Source organism: Podarcis vaucheri (assembly GCF_965113315.1).
Source record: "Podarcis vaucheri genome assembly, chromosome: 3".
In the NCBI taxonomy this organism is placed as follows: Eukaryota; Metazoa; Chordata; class Lepidosauria; order Squamata; family Lacertidae; genus Podarcis; species Podarcis vaucheri.
The window spans coordinates 68,523,832-68,538,840 of NC_138761.1; the positions used below are offsets into that span (position 1 = coordinate 68,523,832).

Consider the following 15,009-nt stretch of genomic DNA (forward strand, 5'->3'; position numbering starts at 1 on the left):
ATCAAGGACTGGCTGGCTGGACTCCATTGCCTGCCTGCTTGCTTGCTCTGAGGCTGTCAACAGGCAGCCAAGATAAGTGAACCTCCTGTGTAGACAAACTGTGGATGGAACATATTGTGGATGGAGACAGGAAATTGTTTTTTAGCATCCCATCACATTGAAGCCTGAGATCCCTCCACCATATAATGCTTTTTATTCCATCTGTTGCACCAATATTTATTTATTTTGCACAGTGCCTGATTTAAAAATCAGGAGGGTGGTCATCCTTGGGATTAAATATATACTAGGAAAACAGAAAAGTCGCACAATATATCATCAGTGGCTTAAAATTGATCCCAACAGGTGCAGTGTGTGAAATGGGAGGCTGTGCACTTCATGCTGTCTTATTGTTCACAGACATGCATATTTGCTAGGGACAAGAAGCAGCCATTCCTTCACAATTTACCTTCTAGAGACCTTGGGAAGAATGATGACGATAGCAACGCACAAAAAGATAAAATATAGGGACAAAATAGAGTGATTTTTCCAGAGAAAGGAACCAGAACATATGGTAAACAGGGGCAGTTGGAACATATGGTATATTTGCCAGCTTTTCCTACCACCTGCCCATGTATTGACATATTTAAGCCATAAGTACTTGGGTAGCTTTGTATTACTATGCTGGCAGCAGCAAGCAGGGTGTGTGGGCTGAGTTTATCAGGTAGCACTGCTACTTTGTCAAGAGATCAAGGATGTCCACCTGACCACGCCTCCTTCTGGACCTCAGACTTACTGCCATAAATTGGGATATTAGTCCAAGGGTAGTTTGTGGTCCCATCAGCAAACTTCCTAGGTTAGGTTTTGGCCTATCTCTTAACTACTTTCTACTATTCCCCCCTAGGCCTGTGCAAGGAATGAGTATTTTAAAACCTGAATGAGGATTCAGTACTAAAATAGGATATTACTCCCTCTTAACAGGGATTACTTAATGCAGTAGTTAACATTGTTGGCTGCTGTAAACCCATCACATGCTTACATTCACTGATGAGAGAACAAAATAAAAAAGGCGTATTCTAAATGACAGAGAGTCTATTACAGTCAGCCTTGTAAAAGTAGCCTTTTAGTGTCAGTAGATAATGAAAATACCAGTTACCTATGACTGAGTTAAAATGATGTCATGACCTGGCAATTTCTGTTCAGTGCTGACACATCTGTGTGGAGCACAGCTCAAAATTGCCTTCATGTAAATATAATAGGATTGTTCCTTTTTGTATTTCTGCTCTTCTGAGAGTCTACTGCAATCTATAAAACTTGTGAAAAGCAGCAGGAGTCCATGAAACACTTGGAAACCTATATTTTTCCATTTATTTTTTTAAAATGCAAATTACACTAGTTAGTCAAAAAAAAATTCCACCTTCTGTTAAAAATACATTCAGAATTAACAAATGACTATAAGAAAAAAAGGACATTTGGATTGTTAACACTTGCCTTCTAAATATTTGGATTTATAACAACAACAAAAAGCCCAGTCTAGAAAAATAACATTCTTCACTGGATTTTTGAGGAGGATACAGCTGTACAATTCAACAACAGCATTTCAGATATTCTCACACTACTGTGCTCTAAAACTCTTTTCCATAGCAGATGTGTCCATTAATTTATCCACTGTAGTAGTCAACAGTCTTGAAATTGTTTTGGTGGTAGTGATTTAGCTGCAATGTAAGCAAGTATGAAGGCCTATTAGTGTGTGTGTGTTTGTGTTTGTATGGCAGCATCAAAAGTGTAGAATTTTCATCGCAATGCCTCAAAATTCTCTGTTTTTGCTTACTCTTGCACTAGGAGAAGAGGCACTCTAACCTTCTTTCTCCTCTTACAGTCATAGCAGAACCATCTCACTTCTCGAAGACCATGGTCTTCAGCGACTTTCTCATCTTACCTCCAGGCGTAGCAACCCCAGGCGCCTCTGCTCCTCCGCATGCCAATCCATTTTAAATGTGAGTAGCTTTCTCTTTTCTCTGATCTCTTGCAAAAAAAAACTAAACCGAAATAAAACGCCTCACTGTCATTTTTCAACTCCATTTCCCCAGGGGCATTGCTAGAGGGAAGAAGCCTGCAGTACACCTAGACAAATTCAGGGAAAGAAGTTCTAGCCAAATATATTCCTATAGGAGGAGAACTCAGTTGGGAGTCCCTTTTATAGTGAAAGCCCATCTCTCGTTGGGACAGTGCCCACACTAAAGCAAGAAAGTGGTTCCCTTACCCGACATCTGTCCTACAAACACTTCTCCTTTCTGGACACTCACTAGTCATACTATTGTGCTGCACTCTGAAAAGCAGCTGGCACTTGCTGTTAGTGCTGCTATAAGAGCAAGCCTGGATCCTTGTAAACCTGCACATGAGCTCGAGAAACTCTATATCTTTCATGGAGGCTTTTGCACTAGGGGTGATACAGCCCACAGGAAATAAGGGAACATACTTCCCTCTTCTCATTCAGCTTTGTTCTACAGTGGCTGCAGTTGCTTTTAAAAACATACAGCAATATTTGGCAGCAGGGGTAGCAGGATACATTCTAGGAAAGTATACCATTTATTTGCAGCAAGATGGCTGTTTCCTAGTAGATACTGGTGCAGGCATGGGAAGCAAAGGTAGAGAAGTGCCATCATCCTATAGGCCGATGAAATAGCACTGGCTGACTGGCTAGCTTGCTCATATTTGCTAACACTGAACTGAACCACAAACTTCACAAACATTTCCTGATAGGGAATTTGAGGAAGCTTGGTGTTGGTACACTCCCATATATATATGATTATACAAACAGTAAAAATAAACACAATTATTTTTAAAGTAATTAGGCCTTTATGGTGTTTAGCAAGATCGAACCTATATAAAGCAATGGATTCTCCAAAAATTGTGTAGTTAAGTATAGTCATCATTCTTTAATAAACCAGGAGTCTGAGCTATGGATATGCATTCAGGAGATCAAAACTCTACTCCAGAGCCAGAATACATATATAAGTTTGCTGATATGCTGTGTCTATCCCCATAAGTGGAGATAGAATGTCAGTGAGTTGCTGCTGCTTCACTATGTAACATGGTCCATTCTCCTTAACTCACCTATCTGAAAAGTAAAGTTAAGGATGCAATACTTCATGCATCATATCCCAGACTAATTCCACTGATAGCGAGTGAATATTAGGTTTACAGTGACTTCTGGTCCGAGCCTAAAATGGCAAACAAGCCAACAAGAATTATAGAGCACCTTGAAAATCTGCACCAGTGCAGTGTAGATACAATTATGCAACTACTTAAGAGTAGGATGCTTGATCTTGCAGGAATACAGTTTTGAAATTTACATGTATTATCCACTATACTATGAAGATTTCCTCATAGTAAAGTTTGGTTACATCCATTCCACTTTAGTTGCTGGAATCTGATTATGTTTATAGTGCATGTCTGTCCTGTACGCATCCAGATTTATTTTTGTCTGTGACATGTTACATCCATTGAAAGATACAAAAATGTGAGGTGGAGTGAGTTGGACTGGTGTTTCTATAGGAACAGACTTTGAAAGTTGTCATGGGGAATGATGGTTTTTATAGGCCACACAGAATGCAAACATTTGGCAAGTGTAGAAAAACGTTGCCTGAAGACGACTTGATGGGCAATTTGCTAATTTGTAGAAGAACCTCTCCCCCATCAAGTGCCTACAGCTGGAATACCCATGTAAGTTTTAAATAAAGAAATGAGGGCAATTCCGGTTCCAAAAAATCCTGAGCAAAATATCTCTTCCCATTGAAAAGCCAATGAAGTGGCTGAATATACAGCTCAAATTCAGAACAAACAGACGTTTCTAGGACTCCAAGAGTATTTCATAAAGACATTGATCTACTAGCAAAGTTTCCAAAGGCATCTTGTTGCCAACTACATAACAGCACAGCTTTTTTTTTCAGCCACGATAATACAGAAAGTTAAGATACACATTCTAACACACAACAGATCCCCCAAATATCACAAAAAGGTCTTCAAAAATGTTACCAACGCAACTACTCCCACCCCAACTAAAAAAAAACAAAACAAAACCCAGAAAGAAATATCTTATATGTTGCAGGTTTTTCTTTTTTTAAAAAAGCTCACCTACATAGGATTTTCAACTGGAATTAAGTTATAAAAGAGTAAACATAGTTAATACATATTCAGTTGGCCTCTGCTGATAGAAATAATGCAGACGTCTCTGTCATTAGTAAAAGACATATTTAGAGTCATTTATAAAAGCACCTAGAGTGCAGTAAATAAAAACAGTGGGGTTAAGGAGCACTGTTTTTGTTGTTTCTTTACAGTTATTACTTTAGTAAATGTTCCTTTTCCCCTCAGCATTTTCCAGCTCCCCAAAGAGCCCAGTTCTTCTGTTAGAAGTATTTTAAAGTGTATTTGCATCCCAGCCCTTCTGGAGACTTAAAGCACCTCTTCTGTCTGCCAGCGGGTGGTTTTCTTACACAGCCAACTCTGGAACTACTGGGGAGCAGAGTCTATTACCTGTCACAGCCTTAGAAATCTTTAACAATTAATGAACAGCATGGTTGAGCCTAAAGGAAGTTACTTCAGAAAGTCCACACCGAATTTCTCTGATGTGTAACTTAGGATAGGTTAAGGCAAGTATGTATTATACAGCCTTTAGGGCAAACAACTTGCTGTCTATTGACTTCTGTTTCAAGGTCATCATGGTATCGTTAGTGTTTATTGACTAAGAGGACACGGCTCCAGACAGAACCAAAATGGATGAGATATTTTTCATAATTCAGAGGCAGGAGCAAAGGGAAGAGAAGGCAGGCAGTGACCAGAAGATGGTGCCACCGCTTCTCCTTCTGAACTTTCTGTATAAGAATTTGGAAAATCCAAGATGGGAGAGAAAGGATCTTGTGCATTGCAGTCTGTACTTGTGAGAAAGTGAGGTCTCCGTGTCCCAGCATTCTTCCAGTATTATATTTTGAAACAGAAAAGTTAAGACTTCTTCCTTCTTTTGCACCCACAGGAGGCCGTGCTGGAATAAGTTTTTTGACTAGTCCTTCGACCCCAACCACAGACTTTGTTTTGTCTACTTGGACCTAAAAGAAAGAGACGGAAATATATATATAATCAGCACAAAGGTTTGTATACCCATCCAACACTTTTTGAGGGGATTATTTTTTGTTGAATTTACAAAATAATATACATACAGGAGAGATTTAGATGTCATTGCCCACTGGCATATATAGTTCACAACTCATCAAACACTTTTAAGGTGATGTTCATGGAAATCATGTGTATACTGTAAGAAATGCCTAATCTCCTTCAGACAATGGCACCAACAATCACAGGTTAGAGTGCAGAGAGAGAATGCCAAGTATGAGTCTAGGCCCCACCTTTCCCCTCCACACTCCTATCTTAATAGGTGACTAGCTGTGATAGTAGTAGTAGTAGTAGTAGTAGTAGTAGTAGTAATAATAATAATAATAATAATAATAATAATAATATACTGGCCTTCATCCGAAGATCACAGGGAGGTTGACCGCCTCACACATCTGTCAAGTGTGAGGGGAGAAGAGCTGGGCTGTAGCAGCCCCCCCGCCAATCACTATAGCATTTTTCTCCCTCACAGGTGATCAGTGTGAGTGTTGCTTCAAGTCTACCTTCTCCCCATCAGATTAGCCCTGTTCATTGCCTGGATCAGAATGGCTATCCATTTAAATGGAGCTATGCAGCCCACCTCATACATTTTGCGAAGGTAAATATGACAGCATTGGGGTTGCGCAAAGGATTTGGTGTACTATAAATGAAACAACAGCATGGCACCCTGGCATTTCTCCTCTGGAAGAAGAGGAAAATGGAAATGACATAATTAAGGAAGGATGCCATGCCCTGCAGCAGGCCTCAGATGTAGAGGAGTTCTTTTGTTTGGGAAACAAATACATCAAGAGAAACATTGGATTTAATGTAAATGTCCGGATTATAGCAATGACATGAAGGGGGAAAGTGACCCTAATGAGTTTTAATCAGGCCATAAGATCTGAGAATCTCACTAGTCGCAGGAATTCTGCTTCATAAAGCAAACTGCATGCCTTCATGACACTGGCTCTGTATAGAAGGCAGATCATTTCATGGCTGAAACTCCTCAGAGAATGACAGGAAAATTCTTCTGTAATGGCGAGCTGTTCTTGAGCAATTTTTCCAACACATTATGCATTTGATATTACATACTGTCATCGGCCGTCTCTCTCTCTCTCTCTCTCTCTCTCTCTCCCCCCCCCCAACGTTTCTATAGTGAAGCACTGAAGGAGTCTGGCTTTCTATTGTCTATTTGAGCGTCTCTCTCCTTCAAATTATTTCCTAGACTACCAAAAATATTGATGTCATGTACTTGCTTATTCTACAATGCAAATATATGCATTTTTAATAATCCAATGTTGCAGAGTTTCTATGGGGGGTTCAGTTATCTTTTGCACTAGTGGTTCCATATTGTTGCTCTCGTTGACAAGTCAAGAGTATTTCAGTGCAATTAGATGAAAGCAGGCTCTATCATGGTAGAATGCCACGGAGCAATGTATGGGGCATAAGCAAGAATGCTAGTTGATCATGCATCAACACATACATAATTTTGCTTGAAATGTGGCTGATTATGACAGCTGGTTCAGAATCCTGAAAATCCCCAAGAAGGGTAGAAAACAACTCCCAAGCCCTTCAGAAATGATCTTTAAAATGCTTACTGCTTTCCTGCTATATCCCCTACAAGGAGAACTTTGTTTGCTCGGCATTTTAAAGCAAAGTGACCTAATTCACACCTCGCAGGGTAGCACATGAACAAGCCTATAATTATACTTTCAATTTAGTACTTTTTTCAGTTTTGCTATATGGCCTTTGACTCAAAAAAAATATTTAAAAATTGTACCAAAATGCATAAAATGTGCTTTAGGATAAAATATGTGTAGAACTGCATATCTTGAGCTAGAATAAAATGTATTTAAATAAATATTTCAACACAAAACATTTAATTAATATTTTAGATATTTAAATACAAATATCTGTATAAATTTGGTCTTAAGGGTTTCATTGGATTATGACAGTGGCTGACTATTGAACCTTGGGCTTACATATTCGCTGACATGGCCATGAGAAGGAGATTGGAAGCTTTAGCACGACACAGCCCAAACTGTGCTTAATCTTAGCTGTGGCCTGTTGAAAAAAAGTCAGCTTCATAAACCATGGTTTGATGTTGGCTTTTTTCAAAAGACATAGTTACAGTTAACCACAGTTTATTGGGCTCGGATGATGTGACAAGCTGCACTTAATAATAAAAAAGCAGCAGCAAAAGCTTATGAGTGGAAGAAAGGTTCTGCTGGTCTCTAGTCTAGCATCCCGTTCTCACATTTGCCAGCCAGATCCCTATGGGAAGCCTGCAAGCAGGACAGAAGCACAGCAGTTCTCTCCAACAGCTTCTGAACTCCTTGCAGTCTTACTGATGTGGGTTAGGGGAAAGGAGAGTAAGCAAATGGAAGTCTCTCCTATTCTCTTTCCCAACATGGATAATTCTCATGCCTAATATGATAAATTTGGACAAATTTATCATGACATCCAAATGCAGCCATTGTGTCCTTTGTCGCTTTACTAGAAATATCAACAGCTCTGTTGTCTTCTGCATATAGCCAATATCTCCTACATGTCAGTGAGCAGTACTGGAGCAAAATGGCAACAAACCTGCACTGAGTTTCAGATGTTCCTCCTGTGTTTCCTTGTTCTCAACTACAAGCTTCAAAATTTATATTGACTTCTTTGCCCTACAGCTTCAGCTTTCTTCCCAGCCAGTGTTTGTAAACTCTGTAAATGCAATCAGCTACTCTCAAAGCAGAGGACATAAAGAGAATGGGATAATATCTCAGCTAGAAGGCTCCATATGTTGATGGCAAGGTATACTATATGAAGGAAGAAATGGGATTTGAATTGTTCTGAGTACCTGGGAGCCACAAACAGTGACAGGAAGAAATAACATTTTGTAAGTGTAGAACACTGTGACAAAAGTGAAAAAGCATTTCTTTGGGCACACGCAGATGAGAAACTGTATTCTGAGAAAGCTGCCATGTTTCACAAATAGTCTGACAGCTGAGCATAATAATAGGATCACTATTTGTGGCGTTCACCCAGAGGTAAATTAGGGCTAATGTACATTCATCAACAAAGAAGCTGCTGGGAGACAAAGATCCACAGGAATAGTTGTTTGAAAGATGATGTAGATGGTAAAATTTCATGGACTCTCCATGCAAGCGGTGAATATGCTTGGCTGTTGCTGGAAATGGCATTCAGTGCAATCCATGTGGTAAAAATGCAAACCTGAGATTCCCTACTCATACAACAGCATTGTAATGTAAGTAATGCATATCAAGCAGATGTACTTTTAAAGGAGTGCTTGGCTATTCCCTAAAAAGTGCTACTTTTTAATCATTAATACACATCTAGCAGTTGATAGAGTAACTTGAAAGCTAGGTACTCACATATACATGGGCTGTAGCTGTAAATGAGATGTCTTCTGTGGGCCTTGATAGCCGTAAGAGTCAAATCCACCTATGAAGTCAACTGAAAAGGAGGAAATTGCATTCATTGCTGACATTCTCAGAAGTGATAGGCATTTTCCTTTTAAAACAAGCTTTCATGCATATTACATTGGCTAACCTCCCCCGCCCTTAATAGTTTATTAAAATGGAAGTGATTGATTCTGGAGAATGCAAACAAAGTACAGAATCTACAGGGTAATGACTATATAGAGAGCAAGTTTTCATCAGCGTGCCAGTCACAGATTATAACAATTTATCTATATACCATTGCTCTTCTTGTTTATGAGCAGCCCACCTGACTGGAATGTATAAATTACACATTTGTTGGAGGCTGTAAACCAATAATTTGCAGCCTCCATGTTTTAACTCGTTGTGATTATTGTGTCACATCAGGCTGCCACACTGGTTCTGTGAGCAACAGATGAAAGGAAATGGATCTATGCTCTTTGAAAAATTATCCCAGGTTTTACAAGGAACCTGTGAATTCCAGTAAGTGCTAAAGATAACCTAGATGGACATGGTCAGACCTTATATTTTCCAAGGGAGCAATTGCATTGTTTCTTTGTTCCAGTAGACTGCTTTGGAACCAGTGAATTTATATGCCATCTTCCTAATTTATTCTGTCAGGTACTCAAGGAAACTATCACTACTAACTACTTGTTAGTTTTAATGTTCTGTGGCAATGAATTTCATAGCATAAAGTGATTCTTTTTTGCTTCTAGTTAGTTGCTCTGGATGGCCTGAGTACTAGAATTCTGGGAGATTCTTCAGCAGAATGGTTAAGTTACTAAATTTGTGAATTACGCCATAACAAGATCCCCAAAAGATTTACAAGATGAATAAAATACAGCAACATAGCAATAATATAAAAGCATAAACATATGAAAAACATAGTGAGAATAAAAGCATCCTATCAAGGGCCCAGGAAAACAAGCAAACAAAAAAAGGTCTGGCACTGAAACAATGACCAAGTTGGGACCTGGTGGGCCTCCCTTGGGAAAGCATTTCATAATTAGGAAGTTACCACTGAAAATATGCGTTCTCTTACTGCTACCCTCCAGACCCCCCTTGAAGGCAGCATGCAGAGAAGGGCATCAAAAGTCAATCTCTGGGTCCAGGCAGGTTCATATGGGGAAAGGGGTGTGCAGTGCTTTATGGGGGGGGCATAAAAAATGGCATGATGGTTCTTGTATATTGACAAACATTCCATGGGTGCCAGCATAAAATAGAGGCTATGGGCAGCAAGAAAAGTGGTGTTGGTGCTCTGTATAGGTGAGTACCATCACAAAATAAGCCTGGAGGTGGGCATCTGTTTTAGGATGTTGTAAGTCCATAAAGACTTGAGCACAGAAGAGAGGTTCCAGAAGGACGGTTCATAATGTATGCAAACTAGCAGTACAATGCAATCTTGTCCCCCTTATTCATGACACACTCCTACTTAGCTTTGCTGAATCTGTGGTGGTGACCAGATTGATCTAAAAGTTGCTCGTGGGTTTATTATAGTCTCCAAACCCCATGCCAATTGATGTCCTTTCTACTGGGCATTTTATTTTGGCAGAACCTAAAAGGTCACTAAAAGTGTCGTGCAGCTTCTAATGTCTGTTAGTATTGGCATGGGATTGAATAAATAAACCTTATTGACTGAATGACCACAGATGTTCTAATCCTAAACTGATTCATCAAACACACTGAAAGTTGCTTTTGATCTTTTAAGAACATCACCACCAGTTAGGGTTCTTAACTATGTTTCTTCAGGAGCAAATCTGAAAGTGCAGAGGCATAATCCCATTGATGTGAAACATCAAAAGCTTACAGTCACTTCTTTCATGGAGGCATGATTTTAAAATTTCTTACAGACCCGTCATATGCATGCTTATCTGGAAGTCACACTGGTAGTTTCCAATGTGATTTACTCCTCTATTTACAAGATTGCACAATTAGTTTATCAGAAAACATGTAGATTATTCAGGCATGCTAATGCCTAAATAAGTTGCCTCTGTGTATATCTGTATTTATTCCTCCTCTGGAGATGGCAGCAGTGGTCAAAGTGCCTGTTCTGACATCACATTAGTATCTTTCGCAGACGGCAGATAAAGCAGAATGGGCTGGCAAGTGTCCACTGCAACCTTCTAGTTGGGGGATAAATAATTCACATCTGTTCCTTCAAGTCCAGTAGAAAGGGATAAAATATTATTAAATTGCAATGGTAATTTATTTGTTGTAATAAATATTAATGCATCCACAGTGTCTTTAGAGAAATCATAATCCTGCTTCCTCAAAAGCCTGGGAAAACAGATTCATTTCTTTACAAGGTTGCGTATTTGCCACCCAATCCTGAGACAGATGGTGACAATGGTGAAAACATTGAGTTTATTGTTGAGGAGGTTGGTTTTTGAGATGTACCCACACATGCTATAAATGACTGTGTCACAGGTTTTATTTTGGATATTTGCCAAATGGGCCTTAGTTAATGTACTTTACCACTAAAGAAAGACAAAATGAATCTTTGTGGTCCTTATCTGTACTTTGCAATGGGCAACACATTGTTATGTTGGGAATCAGGATTTCTTTTGTATCCTGATGGAGACAAGGGTAGATTTGCACAACCATCTTGTAGCACTTGCGACTTATCTTGTGACAAATACTGCCTGGGTCTGATGAAAAGGCCTTGTTAGCTGAGCCTTGATGTAAGTCTCAGATAATCAACCATTATCTCATGTTGGGACTTGCATTAAAAACATTGTTGCAAAAATCTACCATACTATTTTGTTGGCCCTAAATTCAATGCTATAATAGGGCTCTAGATCATAATCCTTCAACTGGTGCTTTTAAAGCTGGGATCACCAATGTGGTGCCTGTAAGCACAATACATCACCTGTGAAAGTTAGTGCTGCCTCCACTCACTGTGCCCTTTTCTGCCCCCCCAAAGCACGTAGTGCTAAGGGAGGGAAACTGGAAGTGAAAAGCTACTTCCCACTTCCTCTTTCAGCTCTGATAGGAATGACCAAGGTTGTAGGAGGAAAATGTAGCTGATCTGGGAGACTGTGGGGAGACAGGCAGTGGCAGGGGGATAAAGTGAGATGCTGCAGGAGTCAGGGAAGAGAGAATGGCAGGGAAAAGTGATCAGCCATGGTCTCTCTCTCTCTCTCTCTCTCTCTCTCACACACACACACACACACACACACACACACAGATTCATCAAAACAGATTCCCTCCTCTTGGGGTCGCCACCATGCAAACCACTTATCTCGTTGGCTGAACCATAAAAATAATGCATCTGGTGCTTTCCAACACTGCCATGGTAACAAAAAATGGATCCAAAGCAAAAAAATCCATGCAGATCATCATAATTTTTAAGACTGATCCTCTCAGAACCATCTTTAAATCTGTGTCCATTCATGTGTCCTGCCATTTAGTGGTGGTTTTTGTTGTCATCCTGTTTAAGAGCCCTGGATAATTCAGGAGGATCTGTGCCTTGGATAGATGCATTTGTGCCATAGCAACCCTGGAAAGCACTGTGATGTTTACTGTGCAGTCTACTAATTGAAGCATTTATTTGATGGTGTTAGGGTGGGGAGGTTAACTCAATGTAAAATCATGCAAAAGCAAGAGGATCTATTTTAATTCCACTGGATCGGTCTTTTTACTCAAACCTTTTTGAAAAGCAAATGATGTAGGGTGTGTGTGTGCGCATGCGCTTACCCTCTTTATGTCTGCCTGGGGGAGAGTGACCCAGGAATGGGGGAGAGAGAAGTAACCAGAGGAGTTGGCGTACATGGAACCAGTGACATGTGGTCAGTGGACTAGGGGGACTAGGCTAGTCCCCTAAATGTTTCTGGTAAATTAGAGTATTAAATTATTAAAGCTGGCACCTTCTTCCCAAAGCCCAGGAAGCTTCTGCCTGACTTAGAAAGGGAGGCACGATGTTCACACATACAACATCGCTCTTCCCAATCGCCCTCATAAGTTGATATCTTTGGCCCTAACTGTTCCCCTACAAAAAACTTTACTGCATGGCACTGCATGGCACACTCCCAATTGCTCCCACATGTCTCAAAAGGTTGGCAACTCCAATACAAATGTCTTGAAGTCACCTAATGCAATTGCCACTGCTCACTTTCAAAACCACTGCACATACTGAGCAAACCCCCACCAAATGGTTTGCATTCATGCAAATGGGAACACACGAACACACACAGAGGTTTGCTAAGCTGTTCCCTCCCCCCTGGTAGTAGCTTTCTTGGAGCAAACAAAACCACCTTCTAACCTTTGCAATTTTTTAGAAATAGCGTGCAGTAGCAGCAACTGCTCAGCAAATCCTCCACTAAAGACATGGATCAGACCTATGCAACTTCACTAAAACATACCATAAATTGGGTTTTGCTTTCTGTAGGAAGGAATGTCTGCAAAAGCTTTTTCACAAGGAATAGCAACTCCCCGGAAAAGAAGGGCTTTCATTAGCACAGGTTATAGATGTGGGGTTTTTACAGGCCTCACAAAGGGCAGCAGTGAGTCAGCTGGAAAAAAACAGATGGGCAGACAGAAGGAAAGCAATATGGTGTAAAACAACACAATCATCCATCTCATTTTCAACCAAGTAGTCAGCCTAGTAGCAAATGTTAACAGAACTGAAAGAAATCAGATGGCTTGAATCATACATCACCCATTCAGTGTGGAGGCTGCTAATCACTGCTTCCTCATGACAGCACTATGTATAGTGGAATACGACATTTATGTGTTGAGTTTAGTGTGGGAGTCCCACCAACACAGACATGTAGCATTTCTGTGCTTGGCTTATTGCTGCTGTAAGTCCAAGTTCAAATAGGTCCCAATTGTGCAGAGGCCACCAGGCGGGAACCATATTTATGAACCTCTGCATGGGGGAAAGTAACGTATGACTTGGCCTTAAATATCCATCTTTACAAAATAATTTGGTTGTGGTGGCAACCCCATATCCAGTAACCTGGGAGGAAACCTACTTGAATGCAATGGGACTTACTTCTGACTAGACGTGCATAGGCGTGTATTCTAAAATGATTAAAATGTTGCAGTGATGAGGGCAAGGTTGTATGATCAAGATTATCATGGGAATAGTCATATAAATGATTTTCTAGTAAAACTTTGATATGTTTAACAGACTGTGACTGAGGGCAGTTTCATTTAATTTTCCTTCAGAAATTCTGGATCAATAAAATGTAAATAAAATAACATCCGTATCATAAAGGCCCTCCCCTTCTCTGAGATTTCCCTGAGCTTTGGACTGTTTCCAAACTGGTGATATGTTCAGCACCTACAGCCCTACAGAAGACAGTGAGGATTGTCCTGCCCATTTCTCCCTTTCCAGGTATCAAATGTGAACACACACAGCTATTAAAAAGCTCAGATCAGAGAAGAGGGACAATGGAAGACTTGATTCACAGATGTAGATTCAATTCTTGAGTCTTCCTTCCCTAGTCATATAGTGACCCAGAAGTCACACTTCAGACATAGTGGCACCATGGGCTGTTGTGGTCTACACTATGAGAGGGAAGGGAAGAAAGCAAAAATAGCCAAACCAACCCATCGTCCTCACCACTGCCACAAATTCGATGTATTCTCCCTCCTCTTTACATCCACGAAGCAGACTCTGTCTACCAATACCGGGTGGAGTAATATGGCACAGGCACACAGGTGTGAAGGCTTCACGGACCCCTCCCTAAAATAAGCTATGCTTTTACTTAGTGTCTTAGTGAGGCAACACTTAGAGGCAGTTTCAGAAAACATGCTTTTAGAATATATATATAAATAAACAGAGAAACGCATACAAAACTGTTCTACACGGTTTCTTATGGGTTCAGCTTTTGGGTCCCTTTGTGGACTTTTCCTGGCTCCTTTCTGCTATAATGTCCCAATTGGGTTCTCTGATCCTTCATCTTAGTGTTTTGGTCCTTTCTCTCTCCTGCAACTCTTCCATTCTTTAACTTACTAGCTTTACATTATTTTTGCTCTCAACCTTTTAGCCAACAGGCGGAGAGTCAAATCTTGATTATGTTTCTATTTCTCCTTAATTGCCAGGTTCATAGGCTGAAACTCTGACTCTCCTGTGTACATTAGTCTCTTGTGAACTTTCATTTTTTGTTTCTATTAAAACTACATAACGATACTTATAATTAGAATTTTAAAAAAGAAAAAGAGAAGTCTTAAATGTTTAGATTGAACATTTGCCAAATCAGAGGAATGAAATGTCTGCAAAATTAGTGTACAAATTTTAAGTGAAAAGTAGCTAATGAAAACAACAAAAAAACAAGAAATGTTACATGTGGGACAAAATACTTACAGCAATAAGCAACTGCACATTTTGGTTTGGAAAGTCTGTTGGTTGCTTTTTGCCTTAGAGCTCATCGACATAGTACCTATTTTGGGGATCACCACCAGCATGCCCGAAAACCCACAGCAAACAATGCCTTTTGGG

The 15,009-nt window shown here is 40.1% G+C and overlaps 1 protein-coding gene and 1 long non-coding RNA gene across 8 annotated transcripts in view; one reads left to right on the forward strand and one right to left on the reverse strand.

Annotated features, from left to right (window-relative positions):
- Positions 1-2,499: 2,499 nt before the first annotated feature.
- Positions 2,500-15,009, reverse strand: part of NKAIN2 (sodium/potassium transporting ATPase interacting 2) — a gene marked incomplete at its 3' end in the record, with an annotated part of 446,592 nt that continues 434,082 nt past the window's right edge. For 4 of the 6 annotated variants that reach the window (XM_082216183.1, XM_082216182.1, XM_082216180.1 and 1 more), the window contains 2 exons: positions 8,499-8,580; positions 2,500-5,081 (listed from right to left, as the gene is read on the reverse strand). In XM_082216183.1, coding sequence (XP_082072309.1) covers positions 5,072-5,081; positions 8,499-8,580 — 92 coding nt within the window. Of the gene's footprint in view, positions 5,082-8,494; positions 8,581-15,009 lie in introns of those variants that run through there. The other 2 variants (XM_082216181.1, XM_082216179.1) reach the window with 1 other exon arrangement.
- LOC309528598 overlaps positions 5,009-15,009 on the forward strand; it is a 66,388-nt gene continuing 56,387 nt past the window's right edge. For both annotated transcript variants that reach the window (XR_014217821.1, XR_014217822.1), the window contains exon 1: positions 5,009-5,123. This is a non-coding gene — a long non-coding RNA (uncharacterized lncRNA). The remainder of the gene's footprint in view (positions 5,124-15,009) is intronic.